This window comes from Benincasa hispida, chromosome 2 (genome assembly GCF_009727055.1).
Source record: "Benincasa hispida cultivar B227 chromosome 2, ASM972705v1, whole genome shotgun sequence".
In the NCBI taxonomy this organism is placed as follows: Eukaryota; Viridiplantae; Streptophyta; class Magnoliopsida; order Cucurbitales; family Cucurbitaceae; genus Benincasa; species Benincasa hispida.
Window position 1 is genome coordinate 5,876,810 of NC_052350.1, and position 25,500 is coordinate 5,902,309.

The window sequence follows — 25,500 nt, forward strand, 5'->3', positions numbered from 1 at the left end:
TAAAACTAGATATTTCACCGCAAATCTCTTTTACTTCCTCATGTTCTAATCTAATAAGTAGGTCAACTTTTAAAAAAAAAAATCAAATATTGCTTTGCATTTTAAGCTTAAATTAACCATTCAAGAGAAAATAGAAATTACCGATATGTCCTTTTGAGATGAGCTGTCTTTAGGAAGAGAAAAAAACAATTAGGACAAAAATAATGAATAAAATTATTAACAAGGAGTGAGTTGTCTTTTTTTTCTTAGTCAAATTGGTGAATGATGAGAATTTTATTTATTTATTTATTTATTTTTGGGAAGAATCAGTGAATGATGAGATTAATAGAGAAGGAAAAGCAAAAAACAAAAAACAAAAAGAGAGAGAGAAATGAAAAAGGCTTAAAACTAACCTCACAAAGAGTTGCCTTAGAAACCACGTTTCTCTTGCTCTTAAAAACCCACTATTTAGGGCCCTTCTGTTTTACATTCTGCCTTTTCCCTTTTCATAAGCCCATAACACAATATCCATCTTTCACATCTGTTTTCATTTTTTTCCTCTGTTTTCCCAAACTTTTTTAGTTCCACTCTATCTCTTCTCTTCTTTCCCCTACTTTTTTCCGCACCTTTTTCTTAACCGTTTCTTTCTCTCTTCTTCTCTTCTTTCTTGCCTTTCTTCCCTTTCCTTTTCTCTCTTATTAAAACTCGTTTTAAAGCTGTGTAGCTTCTCATTATTTGCTCAGAATTTCTTTTTTTTTTTTCTTGTAAGAGTTACTTTAAACATGGCCGCTGGTCTTGTTAATAAACAAGATCATTTGGAATTGCCTCCTGGTTTTCGATTTCATCCTACTGATGAAGAGCTTATTTCTCATTACTTGTTTGAGAAGGTTATGGATAGTAGTTTCTCTTGCAGAGCAATTGGAGATGTTGATCTTAACAAATCTGAGCCTTGGGATTTACCTTGTAAGCAACCTCTGTTTTTTAAAATCTCTCTCTCTCTCTCTCTCTCTCTCTTCTTTGGAATTCTGATGATTTGGGGTTTTCAGGGAAGGCGAAAATGGGAGAAAAAGAGTGGTATTTTTTCTGTGTTAGAGATAGAAAATACCCAACTGGATTGAGGACGAACAGAGCTACTGAAGCTGGGTATTGGAAAGCTACTGGGAAAGATAAAGACATTTATAGAGGAAAATCTCTTGTGGGTATGAAGAAAACTTTGGTTTTTTATAGAGGAAGAGCTCCAAAAGGGGAAAAATCTGATTGGGTTATGCATGAATATCGATTAGAGGGTAAACTATCTGCTATAAACCTCCCTAAAACTGCCAAGGTATGAATCGAATTGATCGTCAAATTTTTGTTTGTTTCCTCTGTTTTTTTTTTTTTTTCTTCTGATCATTTTCTCTGTTAACTTTGCAGAATGAGTGGGTGATTTGTAGGGTGTTTCAGAAGAATTCAAGTGGGAAAAAAGTGGATATCTCTGGTATGTCAAAATTGGGTTCTTTTGGGAATGAATTTGGCCATTCGATCCTTCCTCCATTAACAGATTCATCATCATTTAATGGAGAAAGTAAACGCCCTGTTGTTCAATTGGCCAATAACAACGTGCCCTGCTTCTCCATCGCCATGGATTCTCAAAGAAAACTCGAACCAATGGCTTCTTCTTACAATACCTCTCTATTCTCTGTTATTCCTAATCCAATCGATTCGTTTCCTAGAAACTCACATTCGAATTCAATGTATTCACCACCAAATCAGACTTTCTCTGTTCCGCCAAATCTGCAATTACCAAACTCAGTTCTTTTGCAAGAGCAACAATCGCTTCTCAGAGCTTTAATTCAGAACGTCAATGGCGGAAACACACGAGAATCATTCAAAACAGAGAGAGACAAAATCAGTATCTCTCAAGAAACGTGCCTCACCACCGATGTTAACAACGAAATTTCATCTGTTTTTTCAAACCTTGAAATGGGTCGAAGGCCGTTTGACAATTCTCAAGAAGCTCCGGCGGCTTCTATGGCGCCGATCGACCTTGACGGCTTCTGGAATTACTGAAATTAACAAAGGAAAAGACGAAAGGTTGAAGATGAAATATTAGAAGAAAAAAAACATATAATAAATGGGAATTTTGGGATTTGGTTTAGTAGAATGTGGGTGTTTGTCTAGATTATCAAAAAATTATTTTTAAAAAAAAAAGTGTGAAATTTAAGAGTAATATTATTATTGTATGGTGAATGAAGAGAGAAATGGATAAATTTTAGGGGGCAAAAAAGAAAAAAAAAAAAAAAAATGGAAGGTGGGGTTGGTTTTGTGTTGAAATTATGATTGGAGGATTATTTGGGAAGAAAAATGAATGAAGACTGAAGAATAGGATTCAGTCGGTGGATAACTAATCTCATCTTTGTTTAATAATATTTTCTGTCCTATGGGATTTGGCGCTTACTTCACACACCCCCACCATTTTCTTTTATATATTTTCTCTCCCTCTAATTATTTATTTATAAATCTCTTCTTTAACAATAATTATTTTGGAGTTAAATTATTTACTTTAGTGAATTTAAGGGATGGGTAGAACCCAAAGTATTAGCGCGTGTATATATACATTATATATAGTACAATATAAAATAAAAATATAGATATAATAAAATTTAAATAAACTTTCGGAGTCTATAAGTACTGAAATCCTATCGCTAATAAAAATTTATTAGAGAATCATCGATAGATTTTGCTATATTCGTAACTATTTAAAAATGTTGCTATACACTTAATTATTATCTCTAAATGCTATATATTGTGATTACTCAATGTTAGAGTTTAGTCGCTGCAATTTGAAGTTAAAACCTATGATTTGATAAAAATTCTAACAAATAGTCCCTTAATTATAAATTTGATCATATAATTTAGAGAAAGTTACAATTTAATTTTTAATAAAATTTCATAAATACCTATGATTGAATAAATTTCTCATACTGTAAAAACTATTTATGAGTGTTCTATTACAATACATGGTGATTAAATTCTAATCATAACTCAATGGAACTAAATTGTAACATTCTTGACAAATCACAGAGAAAAATTCTTAGATGTGACAACTTTGTTTATTTATATGTGTATATATATAATTGGTCCCTATATTTATACTAAATTGTAATATATACATATGCGTGTATAAATAATTGATTTACAATCCTCGTCTTCTCCGTTACAAATACAGATGATTCGTTTTTTGCAATTTTCATTTGGTTACTTTTTTCTTTTTTGTATATTTACTTTAATATTATAGATAAAGAATGAGACGTGTAAATATAGAAATGGTAGGGGGATAAAAATGCAGTCTCCATCTGCGATTATTGGCTTCATTCTTCAATTTGAAAAATTAGGGTTTAGGTTAGAAATTTTCCATTTTTAATTCTTCTCTTGACATCATTCACAAAATTAGAGAATTAGAGTCGGGTTGGAGAATGTCTATGTTTATTTTTAATGTAAAAATTAGACATTGATGAATATTCTAATTTTAGATTACATATGCTTGATAGCATAAAATGGTATTTCTCTTAAATACGGATTAAACCAACTATATTTAAGAGTGTCAAAATATTTTTCTTAAACCAATACATATATATATAGTTTATATATTACTATATAATATTATATAGTGTAAATTATTTTACATTCTTTATTTCAATTTAATCTTTAAATTTCATAATCTTACAATTTTGTTGGTGAGATTTGAGTTTTATCTCATTTTGGTCTCTAGATTTCAAGATTCACACTTTTAATATTGATCTTTCACTAAATATTCATTTTCCAATCTTTGAAGTTAATGTATATTAATCAATTTTAAATAGTTTTTAAATTTAATATAAATAATGATGAAAAATAATTAAACTTAACTGATTATAATCCGTTCAATTGTTTTAAATTAATTAATAAATATTAATACTAAAGATAGAAAGTGAATATACAATGAAAAATCAAGATTAAATGTGTCAATTTTGAAATATAGAAACGGGAAATAAAAGTCAAATCTCAAAGATAAATTATAACATTTCGAAACTTATGAACTAAACTAAAACCAAATTAAAAAATTATAGACAAAAAGTGAAATATTTTGAAATTTAGTGACCAAAATAGAAATAATAACCAAAACTTAGAGACCAACATGTATTTTTCTCTACAAAAAGATTACAACTTTAAATTTTAAATAGTTATAACATGAAATTTTAAATTTAATTTAAATCGTGATAAAAAATAATTAAACTTAATTAGTTACCATTCGTTTAATTATTTTAAATTAATTAATAAATATTAACACTAAAATAGAAATCGAGTATGCAATAAAAATTTGAAATTAAAAGTGTAAATCTTGAAGACTAAAAACCAAAAAGAAACAAAAAATCAAATCTAAATAGTAAAATTATAATATTTTGAAATTAAATAAAAATTAAATTAAAAAAAATTAGAAGGAAAAGTATAAACTTTTGAAACCTATTAACTAAAGAAAAACTAGATCCAAAATTTAGGACTGAACTGCTATTTTTTATTTAAAAATATTACAACTTTCCAATTTTTTTTTTCAAGTACAGTATAGATTTAACCCCTTTTTTATGTGCTATACGTTGCGTTTTGAGTTTAACCTTGAGTATGATTGTGCTAGTTATATAAAATTGTAAGCTTCCGACTATATTTGAAAATATATATTATATTAGTTTGTATGGTATTTAGGTAAATGCCTAAAAAAAACTCTAGAACAAGAGGTAATTTGTTTCCTGTCCCATCTTCTAATAAAATATCTAAAGACAAATTTTCTCCAAGCCACCATGTTGTGTACTTGTGTTATAAATTGATATTCTTGGTCTTGTTTGGAATGATATCACCTAAATTTTAAGTCATTTTTTTAGTATAAATATCAAACAATTTGAACTCTGATTACATTGACTTCAGTTAACTAATTTTTTTTATTTTAATTAAATTTTTTTTAACAAAATCATTGTAAATTGAATGGTACATATTATAATAAATGGCGAGACTCTAATGAAAAAAAAAAAATACCTTTATTCAATGACATCTTTGATTACTCAAATAAATGTTGAATAATTTAGAGAGGTTTCCCAACACATGATTTTTTTTTCTAAGGATAGCTATTTGACTAACAAAATATCATATTTGTTAATACATTAACTTTATTAAGCTAACAATATAGATCAACTGTCATCAAACAAATCAAAATAAGTATAACCCAACTAGTATAATGTGTACTATCAATCTCAAAATTAAATTTTTGATTCCCCCGCCTCACGTATTGTCAAGAAAAAGAACCGGCATCAAATATCGTACGTTGACCAAGAAGTTCAATTGAGGTTAAAATTTTAAATCTTTATATCCTACGATTGCTGTAAAAATAAATATATAAATAAATCAGATGTTGATAATATAAATATTATGTCAGTTGAAATATACTAATTTTGACAACAATAAGGGATTATTCGCAACTTAAATTCAAACTATATAAATTATCTTTGCATTCATTGGGTTAGTAGAGGGATACTTAGAAACCAATAATTTTATTTATTTTCATTAAAATTAAGAAACCAGCTAACTACACAATCCTTCGGATATAATATTTTTCATGCATTTTTTAAATGAGTAATTTAGCACAAGCCTTTTTAACCGAAGGTGGGAAGAAAAAAAGACAGCAAATTCCCGGTAATCTATCTTAGGTTAAAAAAAAGTTTGTATACATATTAATATTTTTATTATTAATTTTGGAAGCTTCTATTGTATGTATAGGAAATTAACTGTAAGATTTGTTAACAAAAGGCTTTTTTAAATTATTATTATTATAATATGATAGAGGATAGAATCATCAACTTTTTGGTCACTAGCACGTCGTATATTAGTTGAGTTATCTTCGCTTTGATAAATAATAATAATAATAAAATCTTGTCTGTAATAAAAATGCACGGTTTTGCTGCCTAATGATTCATGAGCATATATCTAGAGCTCTCATATGGTGAGGTTTGCATTTCTTTTTTCCTATTATGGGTTTATTTGTTATTATTTGTTATTTTTTGCTAGGTTTTTTTAAGGCAATTTTGTTAGGTTTTATGTTCTAGAGCAGGTTGAATCAACAATATGAAGGTTGTTTTTATTTATGAATATGAAGTTGTAACCATACGTCTACCTATATAAAATTTTAGGACAAATATCAATTTATCAATTTAAGAGTTGTATTAATTTAAACCTTAAATTAATAGTTGTATTAATTTAAACCTTAAATTGTGGGTGTAATATTAACTTAAACTCCAAACTAATTATTGTATCAATTTAAACTTTGAACTTTCATGAGTATATCAATTTAAACTCTAAACTTTCATAAGTGTATCCAAATAAAACATAATAGAGTATTTAAATTGATATACTTATAAAACTTCAACGTTTAAATTGATACACTTATGAAAGTTCAAGGTTTAAATTAATACCATCATTAATTTGGAGTTTAAATTGATACATCTATGAAATTTCAGGATGTAAATAGATACAATTATTAGTTTATAGTTTAAATTGATAAAACCTCTAAAATTAGATACGTAAATTGATATTTCCCTTAAGTTACCCAAAGTCATATAGCTTCATGATAAAAATGATAATGATAATAATAAACTATAAGTTTATTTTAAAATATATNTATATATAATCCAAATTTTCTTTAAATAAATGAACAAAAAATTCATCAAACAAACTATAAATAGTTAGAATAAATTAGAAGCAACCATATAAAAGTTTTCCAAAATGTTTCTATTATTCCTCTTTTCCCTATTTTAAGTTAAGTGTTTGGGATGTGCATGTTGTATGTGGAAATACCTTTTACCAAATAAAGGAGTTTACAAAGTATTTCTAATTTTCTAATTCTCTCTCCCACTCTCACCTGCATAAAGTGAAAATTTTAAACCTCTTTTTCTTTACTTTTTGTGGAAATTTATTTTTATTTTACTTTATCTTTTTTAAATATTTCAAATCAATCTCATATGCACACATTCATTCAAACTTTTCAAGGTATGCTAGATATTAAATTTCATATATCATTTTCAATAATACTCAATACTATGATAATTTATTACATATTTCTTTTTCAAGGTAAAAGATATTAAATTTGTCACCTTTATGATTAAATATGATAGTCATATATCTCTTAATTTATATTAAAAAAACTAATTAAAATGCACGATTTAGTTTTAAAAAGATAATCAAGAAAATGCTCTTTAAAACGACATTATTATTTTTATTATCTTTTAACAATCTTTAAAACATTATTAATATTTAATATACAAGACATGGAATTAGATTTTTCAATACAATATGAAAATATTCGAATTTTTTATGTTTGAGTTAAAAAATATATATTTCATAAATCTTGAAAAAGTTACATAAATGATGTATAGAGAAATTTGTTTTGTCTCATATATGTGGATTATAGATTAGTTTTAGCTTCAGCTTTCATTCCACTTCTATCTACATATAAAAATGTTCACTAGATGAGATGGAATATATCCTATCTTTTTTCAATAATACTTTTATGTATCATATCAATAATTTTTCTTTTTCCAAAATGTATCAATAATAATTAATTATTCAGCAGACAGCAGATGCTGAAACATTTTTTTTAAAAAAATATATATATATATGTTGAAGTTGTCCTAAACAAGGCTAAAAGCCTATGGATGGACTTAACTCTAAGGAAACGTGGAGGCCACGTGGGAAAATGTACATCCCAAAAGCAAAACATCAAAGCAGCAGGTTCCGAGTCGACCAGTTGAGTTAGTAAATATTATCCATCGAGAAATAATCGAGTTGTGCTCGATCTGCCATCCTATAGCCTCAAGTGCCACAACTACTTTGATATTACAAAAGTTACACTAACCGCAAATATTAGAGGAATGACATTATAAATAGCATCATTCCACGACCTCAAAGGAGAAGAGTAAGTAATCTCCCAAGGATATATCCGACCTTAATTTTGTATGCTTAACTGTAACTATACACTCCCTACACTAATTTAAGAATTAGAGTGTGGTAGGTTTGGGACTACACCAGTGTGAGGAACTCTCACGCAGGTTAACTTGGAAAGAGAGATCAAACCAACAAAAGCGGGTCAGCAAACGATCCCTCAAGAGGCCCATGAAGACGACGAACTGGTCTGTATGCTTCCCGCACCAACAATATATATAAACGAACATCATGTGAGAAAAAATTGATGTTGCACTATTTTACCTCGTCATATTTTTATGAAAAAATTAAAGGTAATTGTTTTAGATGGTAAAACTGCTGGAAATATTTTTAAATATAAAAAAATGTTCACTGTTTATTAGTATCATTATCATTAGACATTGATAGATGTCTATCACTATCTATTACTAATAGATAGCTATCACTAATAGATGGCTATCACTATCTATCACTGATAGATAGTGATATTTGCTACATTTATAAATAAGTTGGCTCGTCTTCAAATATTGGATGGACAAAATGGATTATTTGATTCCACATATGACTTTCAAAAGAAATCATATATGATAGTTCAAAAAATTGAGATTTAAATGATAAAATAATATAAGTCTCACATGATATTTATCCAAATTATACATATGTAATAGATGATGTACTAAATTGATATACTTATGAAATATACTAATGTTTAAATTGATACAAATATTAGTTTAGGATTATTTTGATCAATACAACTCTCAAAATTTAATGGCATATAAATTAATTTTCTCTTTTTTAAATTCTAACATTAAAATGTTTTTACAGTTTAGGTACCTTATACTTTTTCCTTTTTTTGAGAAAAAAAGATACGTAATTTCTTGAATAATTTAGGATTATTTTCAAATAAAAGAAAATAAGTCAACTTATTTAAAAATATAGTAAAATATCGCTATCTATCAATGATAGATTCATTCAGTGATAGAAGTCAATCACGATCTATCACTGATAAATATTGATATTTTGCTATACTTGAAAATATTTAAACTATTTTACCATTTAAAATAATTATCCAATAATTTATTACAATATATCAACTTTTCAAATAGTATTTTTAATCTACCAACTTTATATGCAAATACAAGTGTACGACTTAATTTGTACCGTAATTTAATTTTTTTAGTTATATAATAATAATTCAAATATAGCTTAATATATTTGTTCGTGTAGATATATTTATCCTTGATTTAACTTCTTTTTTTTTTTTTTTTTTTAAGAATCTCATTTAATTTTTAAAATGGTTCAATAACAAATTAAGGAGATGACTAGCTTTATATGAAAAGCTCGTGAACTAAAACTAATTAAACATGGGCCCTCTTGAGCTTATGCTCAACTCATATAACACATTCTAACTTTTAAGGCATATATATAATACTTTAATTAGTTTGTTTTCTTGAAAGACTTTAATTAATGAGCTAAAACTATGGTGAGGATGTACATTATTTACTATTTTGAATCTCCAATTAAACTGGAATGCAATTTGATGTACATTATGGTCAGGGTGATACGTCTAATGCAAAGTCTCGGGGATGCTGTGAAAGGGGTTATGGCAATGCCCAGTGCCCCTAAGATGAAAATTATTCCGACAAGGACGAGCTTGGTTGTCCTTGGTTTGGATACGTGATGCTGGTTGGACATATGTGTTGGAGTTATCAGGTATCTAAAGTTATTTGGTCCCCTTTTTTTCTCCGCTAATGATTTGTTGGTTTTGGGTGACAAGACAAATTTGACAAAATTCGTTCGCTTTGCTTGGGTGCGTGAGCGGGACAAAGCATGGCTCGGTTGGGATGCTATTTGAATCAATTTTGGAAGCTGGGAGTAGGAGGGATGAGGTTATAAATTCGATAGTGGGGCATTGCAACTAATTAGAGGGGTTGCAAGCCGAGATGGGTCGAGTTGTGTGGACTCGTCCGACTATGACTGAATGTAAATGAGGGGTTGGTTGGGTGCTATGAGACCATACGGCTGCCCTCTTTGCAGTTGGTGGGAGGGCAATGACAGGTGTTGTTGACGTATTATTTGCTGAAGTTAGTGCCATATTGTTTGGTCTACAAGTTGCCTTTGGTGGTGGAATTGGATAAGTAGACAATGGTATGACTATTTAACGGAGAGGATAATGTGCTATCTCTGGTGAAATCACTTGTGGAAGAGATCTTATCAATGGGACGACAATATCAGGTTTAGTGTTGCCACATTCGATGCTCTCAAAAATGTGCTGGCAGATGGGTTGGTTCATCTGCGGCCAGATGGGTATCAATCTCATTGTTTGTGGGATAATTTTCCATATTGGCTTTGTCATTTACTGGATGTGAATATGGCCTCTAAACTATTGTAATTGTTTGATCGATTGTGCTTCTCAACACACAAAAAACATTATATTTTTAATAAGATATTTTAAAATTCATAAGTTTGCCTCGATAAAAGCACACTCATTATCTAGTTCCTAAAATTATAAAAGGTCTAGTAATGTTTTTAAACTTTAAATTTCAGACGTGTTTATAATGCATTTTCAAGTGTCTAAATAAAAAAAATAATGTTGGATTGATGTCCTAAATCTTGTGGTATTGTGGTTTGTAAATTGTATTTGTACAAACATATTATTTATTTAATAAAATAAGTGGTATTTTATTTTACATTTAGTTTCATTAACCAAAAACCAATAAACTAAGATCAAAGGTTGTTGGATGTAACTTAAACATGCATGTGGAGACATATAGGTGAATCATATTTAAATAGTAACTTGAACGGATGGATAAGGTACCCGTAACACTACGGATATGATCCGCTTTGTAATTATTACAATCGTTGTAAAGTGTTAGAAATAATCTGATCGTGATCATTCATATGGAGACATGTCAGCAGGGGTATCCTATACAAAAAGTTTATATAAGACCGAACCACGAAATGAATAGTCTTTCTTTATAATACTGTTGCTAGAAAGACTTATATTTCACTAGGATGACCATATGTGACCTGACCTTAATCTTGAGTGAGTTGTGAACTTTTTTCTATGAGGGCAGTCCTTTGATCTGCATGGGTGAGAGTGGCCAGGTTCACCGACTCATTATGTCTACCATTTTTTGGATTCGTTTGATTGGGGAGCTAGGAATACAGCTACACAAGAAAGAATTCACTCTTTCCCTTTGTTAAGGTAAGTAGATAAATTGCTTCCTTAAGGGTTGATTCCTAGTTTTGAACAATGTGGTGCCACATCTTTTGGGAAGGATTCAATTATAGTTCGACTACGACTAATTGTTCATTAGAGGGGTTAGTGGACACATAAATATATTTATAGTGCGAAAAGTGCAGTTGTCAGTCTTTAGTGGAGTGACCGACAGTTAATGAAGATTGATTAATTTAATTAAAGAGTTTAATTAATTAATCAAGTACCATTGGAGCTTCAATCTATGGGGAGTTTAATTAATTAATCAAGTACCATTGGAGCTTCAATCTATGGGTCTATAAGGTTTCCTTGTTAGCTCAATAAGAATTAATGAGAATCAAATTAATTTTGGATTAATTTGAATTGTTCAAATTAATAAAGCAAATTAATTGTATATGATACAATTAATATAATGCATGTGATACATTATAATATAAAGTTTTAATGAGATAAATAAATATTTGAATATAATTTAAATATTAATGATATGAATATGATATGTATAAAAACTTTCGATTAAAATTATTGAATATGATTCTATTAATACTATAGGTTATATAAGAGAATAATAAACTATAGGTTGTATTATGTATGATATAATATAAACTATAACTTATATGTTATATGTGATATAACATATGGTTTAATATGTATTAAATTAGTTAATATATTTTATTATTGAACATTCAATTTTGAATTTTGAAAATTATAAAAGGGGAAGGAGTTAACTCCCTCAACCCCCATTCTCTCATATACGTGAAACACAAAGGGGAATTCTAGAGTTCATGTTTTTATGATCTTCTTCATCCATCTTCCTCCACATCTTTCTGTGTGTGTAATTCTTTCAACCATGAAAACTCCTCCCTTCACCAAAATTAACCAACAGAAGTCCACACCTCTCTGTTAATTCTCACCTTGAGAATAACTCGGGCTCACTTGTGGTGGTGTCTCCTTGTTATTGTTTGTGTGTTTGTGTTGCTGTGAACGGGTGAAGAAGAGAAGATCGGTTCGTGATCTTGTCATGGAGATGAATCATGAAGAAGTGTTCTTCAAGGGTGAAGGAACCATTGAAGATCCTTGAGCGAAAATGGGATCGGACCAAAATCCCAAAATTTTACAGAAGAAAAAAAAATTATGCATTAAATTGAAAAATACAACATGCTTAAAGAAATTTAGAAAAGAATAATAGGAACATAAAAACTCAACCTTGAAGATCCAATCTTCTTCGTGTATCCTCTTCTCCAAAATGTTACGAACTTGAAACCCTAATTTATCCCAAATGACTACTACTAAAATGGTTTCCTCTGTACTTTCCGGGATGAAATCCAGGAGTGTGTGGGCTCTGGCTTTTTGGTGAGGAAAAAAGTTAGAGATATCTAGAGTGTGGAGAGATTGGGTGAAATCAATTCATACAAAACATTTCTGTATTCTCCGGGATGAGGAAGAAGATGAAGAATCCCGAAAAATCAACTAAAAACTTTTTCCACTAACACGAAGTAGAGAGAAAAGGAGGGAGTTGTCCTCCCTAAAATTAATTTTAATAAAAACATTAATATATATTTATATGATAACCGTTTTATCATATAATATATATTAAACTATATGTTATATCAAATATAATATATAACCTATAATTTAATATTGTATCCAATACAATATAACCTATAGTTTAATTCTCTCAACAACAATATTTAATATAAATCTCATTTATATTAAATTTAATTATATGAATCCAATTCACATAATTAATAGTTGAATCATATTCAAATATTTATTTCCTCTCAAATATATTTTATATTATAATGTATCAAATACATTATAGTAATTATACAATATATAATTAAATTAAATTAATTATATCATATATAAATAATTCCTCAATTAATTTGAACAATTCAAATTAATCCAAAATTGATTCTCATAAATCTCCATTTAGCTGCAGAGGGGACCCATGGACCTGTAGCTTAAAGCTCTAACAATACTTGAATAATTAATTAAACTTTTTAATTAATTTACTCAACATCCATTAATTGTTGGGCACTCCACTAAAGGCCAACATCTGCACTCCTCACACTACAGATATATTTCTATGTCCATTGGACAATCACAAGTGCGATGACCCTTTACAAATTGCTCGTAAGTACAACTAGGCCAAAATTACCGTTTTGCCCCTATAGTTAATCTAACTCCTTAAGTACCACTGATCCCTCTAATGAACAATAAATCATAGTCCAACTATGACTAGACTTTTCTCAGGTCAGGAGAGGATGTGGCCGGCCATTGTTCAAGATCCGGAATCAGCCCCTAAGAGAGCAATTTATCTACTTACCCCTACCTCGGGGAAGAAGTGAATTCCATCTTCTGTAGCTGTGTTCCCAACTCCACAATCAAACGAATCCCTAAAATGGTAAGCTTGTTAAGTCGACGATCTGACCACTCTCACCCATACAAATCAAAGGACCGCCTTTATAAGCAGGAGTTCACAACTCACTCAGGATTCAATGGGACTTAAGGAACAAGATGTAATCTCAAGGGTAAAACAACTTTTGACCCAGCCGTTATTATGAATAACCAGTGAATGGTTGACTTACTTGTTATGGTTGTATCGAGTGGACACAATTATATCTACAGTGAGAGGAGTGCAACTACTAAGCTTTATTTGAGTGACCCGGTAGTTAACGAATGTTGGTTAATATGGGTTAAAAGTTTAGTCGGTTAACCTCAGATCGTTGGAGCCCATGATCTTCATTAGGTCCTCTTACTAGCTCATAAACGGATTAAATCTTAGAATAACGTGATGAGAGAATTTGAAACGTTCAAATTCGAATTGAGGGAATCATTAATTATATGTGATATAATTAAACGTTTAATTAACGAATTAAACGAAATTGAATAATTGAATAATATTTAAATATCAAAATTACATGAATAGGGATTTGTATTTGTGGAATTGGTGGTGTAAATAATTTAGTATTGGATATTAAATTATTGTAATAAATTAAATTGTTTAATTAATTATTTAAATTAATTTATTTAAAATTAATTATTTGAATTAATTTTATTTGAAATTAGAATTTTGAATTTTTAGAAAATTCAAATATTTAATTCAATTTTAGTTTTAATTTAAATTTTCTAAAAATTTAATTAAAGAAAATTGGATTTAAATTTTAAAAAAAAAATTGGAAAAATCTAATTTAGTGGGTTTATCCAACTTTTATCACAATTCCCATCAAATTCCACCTTAATTTCCACTCACTTGATGTGGATTTGGTGTTAATTTGCTATGCAATCTGATTATATGAAAGAGGTGGACAAAAACTCAATTTTGGTGCTAAGTATGAAGGACTTGCAATTGATTTTTGCATTGAAAGTGAATTGAAGAAGTGTTCTTCAATTGCTACAGAAAACCAATCCTTCTTCTCAATATATCCTTCAATTCCAAATCATTTTGGATCCCACAATCCAATCTAAGGTCTAAAAGAATAATAAGGAAGATCAAATGGTGATCTACATCCTTTTGGAGTGAAGATTAAAGCTGAATTCGTGAATTGAAGAAGATCTTCAAAGGTATATCATAAACCCTCTTTTCTATTATATGAACATGTTTTCTTAGTTGCTAAAATTGATGAATTAGAATGCTTGGTGATTCTGTTTGCTTTCGCTAATTGCATGCTAATACCAAAACTAAGCACATTGAAAATGACTATCACTTTGTTAGTGATCATCTCCAAAGCAATATTGTTCACTTATGTTCTATCTCTACTACAGAATAACTTGCTAACTTCTTCATCAAAGCATTATCATATGGTCGCTTCATCCAATTGTTCACAAACAACTCAAGTTGGGTTCCACTTTATCACTTGAGTTTGAAGGGGGATGTTGCCATATATATGGTTTCCATGTATTTAGAACTATAACTTGGAATTTGCATAATTTAGAATTCTTATATCTAAACTAGTTTCCTTGTATTTCTCTAAAATCCTTATATATATGGTTGTATTTTTCATTTGGAATTGTATTTGATTCATTCAATAAAGAATACATGTTATCATTATCTTTGACCTATTCGTTTACGCCCTTATGAGAGACACCACTATAAGTTCATAGACTAATTAAACACTTTAAAGTTCACAAACTTTTTAGATACAAATTGATAAAATTTGATATTTAAAAATGTTGATATGGACAGAAATTTCAAGATCTCAATTTTACATAAATATCTATAAAAATTATACATTAATAAATATTTTTAAAAAGATTATAAAAAAATTAAAAAGAAATATTTAAATCAATAAATATACATTTTATATTTTCTAATAAGTAAATTTTTTATTATTTATATTATAGAAAAATGTTTCATGGATAGAAAAAATGTCAAACTATTTACAAAAATAGTTAAAAAAAAAAACGCTGATAGAAGTTAATAATAGACTTCTATTAGTTTTTATCACTGATAGACATTGATAAACTTCTATCATCCTCTATCAACTGCTATAAAAAAAGATTAAATTTTGTTATTTTGTATAAATAATTTTCTTTCATTTTCCTATTTTTGAAAATCACCCTATATTATATTTATAATACAAACATATTCTTGATTATTTTATTATATATATGTTTCATGGATGTTTTTACTAGATAATAAAAATATAATTCATGAAATTTTATTATTACAATTTAAAATACGACTAATTTTAGAAAGTGCATGGCATTTTGACAATTTACAAAGGCGCAGCCATGTCCTAATCCATTCATCAACTCAGACGCGGATGCACAAGAAAGCAAAAGGAACCAACAACGAACGGCGGACCGTCATTGGGGGGTTTGAAAGTGGGGTCCACTATTACCTGATATCTGACGGAGTTTGGCCATTTACGATTACGCCCCTCTCTAACGGCCGACACGCAATCAGGGGGCCCACTTTCATTTTTACCCGCCAATCTCCCATTGGACGGGGAAGGTTCACGTCGTTGCTGCTGATGCCGTCACCGCCAAAGCCGTCAAAATACGTCGTTTTTCTGCCCGTCGGCTCTAACTAGCCACGTCACCGCATTTTTGTGTGGGTGCCACATTCCAGCTGTCTTTTTCGGGGAAAAAAAGTCTCCCCTTCCACATTCATACTGTTTAGTAATATTTCTTTTTTCTCAATTACGTGGTGGGTTTTGCAATCATTGCTACATTTCTCATGAAGTTTATTATTAAAAAATTTGAGCAAATATAAATTTATATATCTAAATTTTGAGGTTTGTATCAATTTAAATATTAAATTTTTGGAGTAGTATCAATTTAAATCTAAACTAATAATTATATCAATTTAAACCTTTAACTTTTATAATTTCATAAATATATCAATTCAAACTCTAAACTTTCATAAATGTATTCAAATAAAATATAATAGAGGGTTTAAATGGATACTTTTATGAAAATTCAATGTTTAAATTGACACATTTATGAAATTTCAGAGTTTATATTGATAAAATTGTTAGTTTGAGTTTAAAATTGATACATTTATAAAAAAAATCAGGGTTTAAATTGACAAAATTATTAATTTATGGTTTAAATTGATAGAACCATCAAAGTTTAAGGGTGTGAATTGATATTTGCCTAAAATCTTTAATTACATTCTAATTTTGTAGAATGATTAAAATATTCATTGATACATCGATATCAAAGTGTAGAAAATAACATCAAATCTCGTAAATAGACATAAGACATATTTAAGAAATCACCAATTACTCACTAATGTAAGTAAATACTAATAATTAATAAGTCCTATAACTTATTTATAGGTAAAAATAATTTAAATGATTTTTTTATGAATTATTTGATTTAAAAAAATTATTCTATCTTTATTAATATTTTATTAATATATTCATCTACATGTCTGTATAATCAAAATTTAGATATTGATATCAATGTTTGATATTTTTTAATAACCGATCATGTTACAAGTTTTTAAACTTTACATAGGATGTCAATACAAATTAAAGTACATGCTAGTTCAAAAGATAAGAATTTGCATCCTTTATATTTTGTATTGTTGTACCGAAAAGAATTAGGTGTATAAAACATATATTATTTTGTATATATAAAATAAAAAATTGGATTGTTCATCAAAGATTAGTTGAAGAACTAAAAGGACCTTATAATTTGGTCTCATAATTTTTTCAATATTACTTTGTTAGAATATAGTAATTCAAATAAAACAATGAGTTTATCGGGTGTGTGTGATATTAGTCATAATTAGCCCAAATGCGTTGTGTAAAAATTCAATTCCAATCGCATAAATTTATTAATAACACAAATAAACGTATTAACAATCTCCATATTTTTCAATTACAAAATAATATCCAAGAGATACCTCATATATACATAGAGCTTAAAAACAATATTTGTCAACTAACAACCCAACCATACTTGTAAGTTTAGGTTAAATAAAACAATATATTGTTACAACATAATTAATTTGTTTTAATGATGATCCTTTTTGTATGAGATATACATTTCTACACGTTTTTTAGTATAACGTTGTTGGGATGTGATTCAATAATCTTTTTGGTTAATATAGAACACATAATTTAAGTTGTGCTGGTTAGATTGGTCATGGACATTTGTACGTTGGGTGCATAAACAAAATCTCACACATTGATGGAGAAGAAAGAGATCCATTATATATACATATAAAGTGAAACAAAATTGTCTCCATTGGTACGATGCATTTTCAGTGAAACAAAAAAAATGTAAAACCATGAGAACTCATGTCCAAATTAAATAATATAATACGTATTATATAATTGAGATAAGGGAGGTTGTTCCATTATCCTTGTTAATTTGGTATGAAAGTCATGATCTAAACTTAATTATCATGTATTAGGGAAATCATCAGGATTTGAACAAAATTAGTGAGCCATACAATTATTCTTTGTTTGCGTTTTTTCCCAACTCACCTTGATATCATGAGCATCAAGTATATTCCATTATGTTCAATTTGGATAGCATAAGTTCTCGTAGATGAAAGGTGGATAGTAGTGATGTTCATGGGTTGGACTGGATTGGGTTGAGAGATTTTTTAAACTCAACCCAATTGTTCGAGTTGTTAATTTCTTCAACCCAAATAATTCTTTTTAAAAGATGAATCCAACCCAACCCAACCATGAAATATTTGGGTTGGGTTGGGTTGGTTCGGGTTGATCGAATCATTTTTGTTTTAAAAGAAAGTAAGTAGTTAATATGTAAAAATTTGATTTAATTATTTTTATATATTAAATTAAGATTAACAACTCAATTTTAATTTATATAATGAATATTTTCTTTCCAAAGTGTTAAAAAACTGTTTTTAGGAATTGTTGAAGAATAAATTATCCAAAAAAAATGATAAAACTTAAATAAATATATGTATATATGATTGTATCATAAGTAAAAAATATACATTATAAAGTTAATAATAAGTTCGTATTTGGTTCAGGTCGGTTTGGGTCATTTTAGGTGAATCCATGAACCAACCCAACCCACAAAAAATTCATTTATTTGAACCCAACCCAAACCGCACAGATTGGGTTAGGATGATTTTTTCGGGTCATCGGATTTTTTTAATACCCCTAGTGGACACATTTATTTTTAAGAAGAGGTTCAAATGTGGTATTTTGTTAGAAAGGAAGTCCTTTATATTTGCTCAATATAACATTTATATTGAATTTAACAATAGTTGATTTTATTTATTAAACTCTTTTAATAAAATCAATCATTTATTGCATGTTTATAAAATATTTGCCCAATTCATCTTCTAGGTCGTTTCCCAGGTGGAGGTGTTCTGTTTCCGTTAGCTTAAATACCTTCTCCTAGATAGAACATTCCTTAAACAAAGGTCCCTTATGGGTAATTATTTTTTAAAATTAATCTTTTATTGAATTCATTTTATTCCTATTAAAAAAAAATTAACATATTCATAATCCCACTAGGAATAACATAAGTCAATTTTAAACAATTAAAAAAAATTTGACCTATGTTTTCATGCAATCTAGATTATAGATTTTAATGAATTTCATTAATACTATAACTCTTTATAAATTTATGAATTATTAAATCTATAAACACATCAAGCATTCACATACACCATTCCACAATTTATTAGAACAATTTTAATATTATATGATGTATGGACATGCTTAGGTTAATCATACAACACTGACATAACTCTTATATCATGATGCATTAGCATGCTAATTTAATCATGCATTTATAAAATATCTCTTTATATTTAATCACATGTTTATCCTAAGGTGGGTATTTTTAATCTATATGACATACAATATGTAATAAGAATTAAAAAAAAATTAAAACATACATCTAATGCATTATTAAATTTAAACAACAAAAAATGAACCGATTTTGGCACCCTAATGTAAAATTAATTGATTAGATTAATATAAATATTATACTAATTTAATTAATTAATATAAATAAAAAAATTACATAAGAATTAGGTCAAAAGTTGAAGCTACAGCCAAGCCCTTGCGTGTGCCGCCTTCAGTTTGTTAATCCTTGGAGCGTTGCAACGCTACGACTTGAAGCGTTGTATCTGCCTTGCAGCATTGCAACGCTGCGATAGTCGCATCACAACGCTGTGCGGTAGAATGCTATCGTTCTTCCTCATTTTTGGCTCCGAACTTGTCTTGAACACCTTTGTTTGATCCCGATCTCTTTAGCAACCATTGCTCTATTGATCGACACGAACTTACAGACTCGAAGAAAGAACTAAAATGCCCAAAATACAATGAGCCCTTACAATTTGATCAAATTAAAAAGTAATCTAAAATCGAAAACATCCAATTTTGCAAACCAATATTCAAAACATTCATAATGCAGAATAAACCCACCTTTAAACAATTTTGTTTCAAAAAATACGAAGAATGAAGATGCAAGAAATTTTCCCTTATACCAATTGAAGGGATCGAATCTCGTAGTGGAAGTGTCTCTCGTGTGAGATCACCTTGCATTCTGCGATTCGATTGTTACAATTAAACAAAATTGTTACACTTAGTAGAATAGATAAACACATAAATTAGCATGATATTGGGGGAAAGTGTTAGAACGATTCTTACCTTTGTAGATTCCCCAAGTGCCATGAACAATTCTCTCCAAGGTTCCAATGAATGGAACTTCAAAAGGTCTCAATCACGAATAACTCCTTGAGCGATCTCGAACAATATCACGAGAGTTACCTCGTTATTCTTTGAGATTCCAATAGAGAGACACGTGGTATCCAACTATTGGAAGAGGGAGAGGAGAATAAGGTTTTGAGTAGTAGAGAGCTCAGAAAAAATTCTACACTATAACACTAGAGAGTTGTGTATTGTCAAAGTTTCTCTGCAATGAGAATTGTGTATTCAGTGTTGTGCATTCCTAAAGGGCCATAGGGAGGTCTTTTTATAGAGAATGACCAAACATCTTTCCCAATATATTTTTCTTTTCTATAATTAATTAAATAACATTTATTTAATTAATTAGCCCATTTAATTAAATAACACTTATTTAATTTGCACAATTAAATAATTATTTTAATTTGCATAACTACTTATATATTAAACCCAATTTAATATACACATTTAATTATCATATACATCCTATGTATATGTGTAAAACCTCTCTATTAATTAATTCTTTGTGAATCTAATTCACTTGAATTAATTAATTTGAATCTTATTCAAATATTGCTCTCCAGTTTAATTTATAGATCATATTCATAGTTGCTTATATATTAATCACATTAATATATAGTTTCTTCAAATTAATTTGAACAATTCAAATTATCCCTTTTAAGTATCCTTTAGTGAGCTAATGAGGAGACTTGGTGGACTTGTAGATCATAAGCTCCAACGATATGAGATTAATTAATTAAACTCATTAATCAAGTTAATCAATATTCGTTACTGTAAGTACCCACAACTGCACTCTTCTCACTACAGATATATTTTTATGTCCACGGATATAGATTAATACCAGCAAGTTTGTAACTACCCGAATCCTTACACATTATAATCCGACCACTACGACATGCATACTTAGACTTTTCTATCATGAGATGAGTTTTGATGAAAATTTCAAAGAATATATCTAAATTTTATTAATTAGATAAAAAAATATATATGAAAAGTTGATTTATCAAAACACCAGGATCCATAAAACAATAGCGTGGTGGTATAAAATGCATATACCTATAATGGTGAGTTGATGGTTGGCCATTTGAGCGACGTCCAATTCTGCCATTTACGTTGTGTCCTTACCTACAAAGTCTGTAAAAATATAAGATGAGTATATAATATACCCAGTAAGTAGTTCTCACGTAGGGTAGTGACTAAATGTACAATCACAAGCAACATGTCATGAAAACATATGGTTGGGACTGAAAACGTATAATACATGTGGTGGTTGGTTATGCTTCCAACATAAATCTCTCCGCCCTGATAGGAAGATGAGGACCTAAGCGAAAACTAACCCATCTGATGATTAGCGGGTCATGCAGTCAGTAGGGCCAGAGTCGCATCCAACATCAACCATTAGCATAAACGTAATATTGGACTAAAAGGGGTGCAACCATACATACCCTGCTAGTCCCTAAAGATAAACTTAACGTAAGATTAGGCCTGGAGGGGTGCAACCATACATGCCCTGCCAGCCCTGGAAGCATAAATTTCTCCGCTCTGATAGGAAGATGAGGACTTAAGCGAAAACTAACCCATCTGATGATTAGCGGGTCATGCAATTAGTAGGGCCAGAGTTGCATCCAACATCAACCATTAACATAAACGTAAGATTAGACTGGAAGCATAACTTACACCTAATTAAAACTTGATTTTCACGTAATCGTGAACAAACATAATGCATAGGGTCCCTTGTAGAGAAACGTGTTCTAAACATGTAATGCAATATAACAATTAACATAATCATGCAACATAAATAAAGGTACACTACCATAAACACTTAAAGAGAGTGTGAGATAAACTACTTACCTTGACTGTGATCTAATTATTTCTTATTATTCTTTATGATTGGATCAGTAGAGCTTTCCCTTTTAAACTAGAAGGAAATTTGGGCAGCACCTTACCCGAGCTTTTCTCTTTTAGCCTCATAGAATTCCTCACTCACACTTACTCTTTCACGCGATTCTTTGTTACTGAGATTTGTTTGAGAATGGGTTAAATCTTCGACAAAGGGTCCTATTTATAGTAGTTTTAAGCTCTTCTCAGTGTGACAAATCAATCCTTTAAAATTACTTAGGGTTTAAGGATTCCTCTCAATAAGACACCTAATCTTGGCTAACGTTTTCCCTTACGTCATCATTCTTGTTTGTATTCAATTTTAGGTTTTCTTATGTATAATCTATAAGATCGTGGCCAAATTCAACGCATAATTCACGCTTCTGTCCAAATCTCGCTCTCTTTTGTTCTCAGAATCTCGCTCTCTCCAGCTTTCTCGCTGGTTTGGCTCTCGCGACTTCCCCTCTCGCTCTCACTGTCGTTGTCGCGCTCTCGCTCTCGCTCCACTTCTGCTCCCGCTCTTTCCTACTGTCTCACTAAGAATCTCGCTCTTTTTACTCTCGCTCTCTTTACCCTCGCTCTCTCCAATGTTCTCTCTAATCTCGCTAGTTTTTCACACGTGGTTGCCTTCACTGCTTGTGGATTCCAGTTCCTCTTTTTAATTCTTTAAAATTTTAAGAGTAATATGGGCATTCACCTCCAATTCTTCCAATGAGTAGTGTCCAAACAAAAGTTATCTACTGCCCGTTATCTCTTGAATTGGCTAGCGTCCAATCTTCCAATTAATCCTCCTGATTCTGCTCCCTTATTCATTATTTTTGGATAATGAATAAATTTCCAATTAATCCAATAAATTTCCAATTTCCAATTATTCATTTTTTTCTTCTTCTAAATTTCCACCCCTTTAAATAAAATTTCGTCCTGCTTATTATTTGACATTTAATTTCCTGTATGCGTACAAATCTGGGTTGTTACAAAGTTAGTCCTTCACGAGTGTTCGTAACTCCAACTGGGTAAAATTACCGTTTTACCCTTAGGTTACCTCTAGCTTTTTAAGTACCAGTGCTCCTCTAATGAACAACATGTTTATGGTCCAACCAATAAACAGAAACCCCTTTTCAGCCAATGAGAAGGTAAGGCCCTTTATTCAAGTCTCGGAGACACCACTTAAGGGAACACTCATTTACTTACCCTCAAGGAGAAAATAAGTTAATTTCATCTTGTATTATTATGTTTTCAACTCCCCACTCAGTTTTGTCTCCAAAATGGTAGATATATTGGGTCGGCGATCTGGCCACCTTCAACCATACAAATCAAAGGTCAATCCCTTGTGAACATGAGTTCACAATATACTCAGGATTAAGACTAAGTCGCCCAGATTATCCTATTGAAATAGAAACTTAACTAGTCAATAGTGTTACATCTAGTGGTTACTATTTTGCGGTCCAATCTTATGCAAACTCATTGCATAGGATACTCCACTCATGTATCACCTACATGAACGCGTTGGATCATTACGTTTGTATCAAATACAAAGTGAGTCGTATCCGTAGTGTTATCAGGATAAGGTATCCAGCCTTATCACTATACTATAGACCCTTTAGACTGTATCTTGAATATTGATCCCTATATGTCTCCACATATAGTTCAAGACTCATAAGATAGCCTTGGATGTTAGTTTATTGGATTTAACGTTATTAAGATAAAATAGACAACAATACAAACAATAACATTTATTGATTTAACATCTATAACACTTTATTGATGACGGTTAATTAATAACGTTTACTATTTACGAGTTTTAGGTCGTAAAACCCAACAGAATATAAGATTTGATATTACGATCAAATCTTATGGCTTTGATCAAAATGTTGATGAACCTTGTGTTTATAAGAGAATCATCAACAGTTCAGTAGCTTTCTTAGTACTGTACGTGGATGATATCCTACTCATTGAGAATGATGTAGATCTACTGATTGACATAAAACAGTGGTTGACGACCCAATTCCCAATAAAAGATTTGGAAGAGACGTAGTTTGTTTTGGACATTTCAAACCTTTAAGGATCAAAAGAACAAATCGCTGGCCTTGTCTCAGAAATCATACATTGACAAGATGCTAGTATTCGATGTAAAACTTCAAAAAAGGCTTGCTCTCTTTCAAGGATGAAGTTACTTTGTTTAAGGAACAGTGTCCTAAGACACCTCAAGAAGTTAATGAGATGAGACAGATCCCATATGCATCAGCTCTTGGCAGCCTGATGTATGCGATGTTATGTACTAGACCTGACATCTGCTATGTAGTGTGGATAATCAGTAGATATCAGTCTAATCCAAGATTAGATCATTGGACCGCTATTAAAAACATCCTCAAGTATCATAAGAGAACGATGAATTACATGCTTGTATAGGGACTAAGGATTTTGTCCTTACAAAGTACAATACCTTTTATTTTTAGATTGATAGGGATTCAAGAACATCCGATTCAAAATCAATTTACTTTTAATGAAGGAGTTGTAGTCTGGAGAAGCACCAAACAGAGGTGCATTGTTGACTTCACTATGGAGGCAGAATATGTAACGACTTGTGAAGTTGCCAAGGAGGCAGTTTGTCTTTGAAAATTCTTGACTGATCTAGAAGTTATTCCAGACATGACAAAATCCATCACCCTTTATTGTGATAACAGTGATGCTGTGGCTAATTCTAGGGAGCCTAGAAGCCACAAGTGTGGAAATCATATTGAGCACAAGTATCACATGATTTGGAAGATAGTGCATCGAGGGGACGTGATTATCATGTAGATAGCTTCGGTCCATAATGTTGTTGATTCGTCTACAAAGATCCTCACGGTTAAAGTGTTTGAGGGTCACCTTTGGGTTTACAAGACAAACTGCATTTAGTCTAGGACAAGTGAGAGATTTTACTGGGCGCACCCTAGTTTCTTGTTTTGTGTTCTATTGTACTTGTTTGTACTTTTATTTACACCCTATTAGCTTTAGGATAAGTGGGAGATTGTTGGGGTTGATGCCCTGAATCTTGTGATCTTGTAGTTTGTAATTGTATTGTACAAACTTTTTATTTATCTAATAAAATAAGAGGTATTTTATTCAACACTTAGTTGCATTAACCCATAAAAACCAATAAACTAAGATCCAAGGTTATCTTTTGTAACTTAAACATGTATATGGAGACATACATGTGAATCATGTTTAAGTGATGACCTATACAGTCTGTACCTTATCTTGGTACACTACAAATACAACCCGCTTTGTAGTTGTTACAATCAT

At 30.0% G+C, this 25,500-nt stretch overlaps 1 protein-coding gene across 1 annotated transcript; it reads left to right on the top strand.

The window, feature by feature from the left end:
* Positions 1-427: 427 nt before the first annotated feature.
* LOC120071437 (NAC domain-containing protein 100-like) lies at positions 428-2,415 on the top strand. Its single transcript, XM_039023723.1, has 3 exons — positions 428-942; positions 1,026-1,303; positions 1,393-2,415. The coding sequence occupies exons 1-3, from the start codon at positions 762-764 to the stop codon at positions 2,026-2,028; spliced, it is 1,095 nt and encodes a 364-aa protein (XP_038879651.1). The 5' UTR covers positions 428-761; the 3' UTR covers positions 2,029-2,415.
* Positions 2,416-25,500: the final 23,085 nt, after the last annotated feature.

Coding starts and splice junctions, on each gene's coding strand:
- LOC120071437 (XM_039023723.1), top strand. CDS start 762: ATGGCCGCTGGTCTTGTTAATAAACAAGATCATTTGGAATTGCCTCCT. Junction 943..1,025: donor TGAGCCTTGGGATTTACCTT/GTAAGCAACCTC, acceptor TGGGGTTTTCAG/GGAAGGCGAAAATGGGAGAA. Junction 1,304..1,392: donor ACCTCCCTAAAACTGCCAAG/GTATGAATCGAA, acceptor TTAACTTTGCAG/AATGAGTGGGTGATTTGTAG.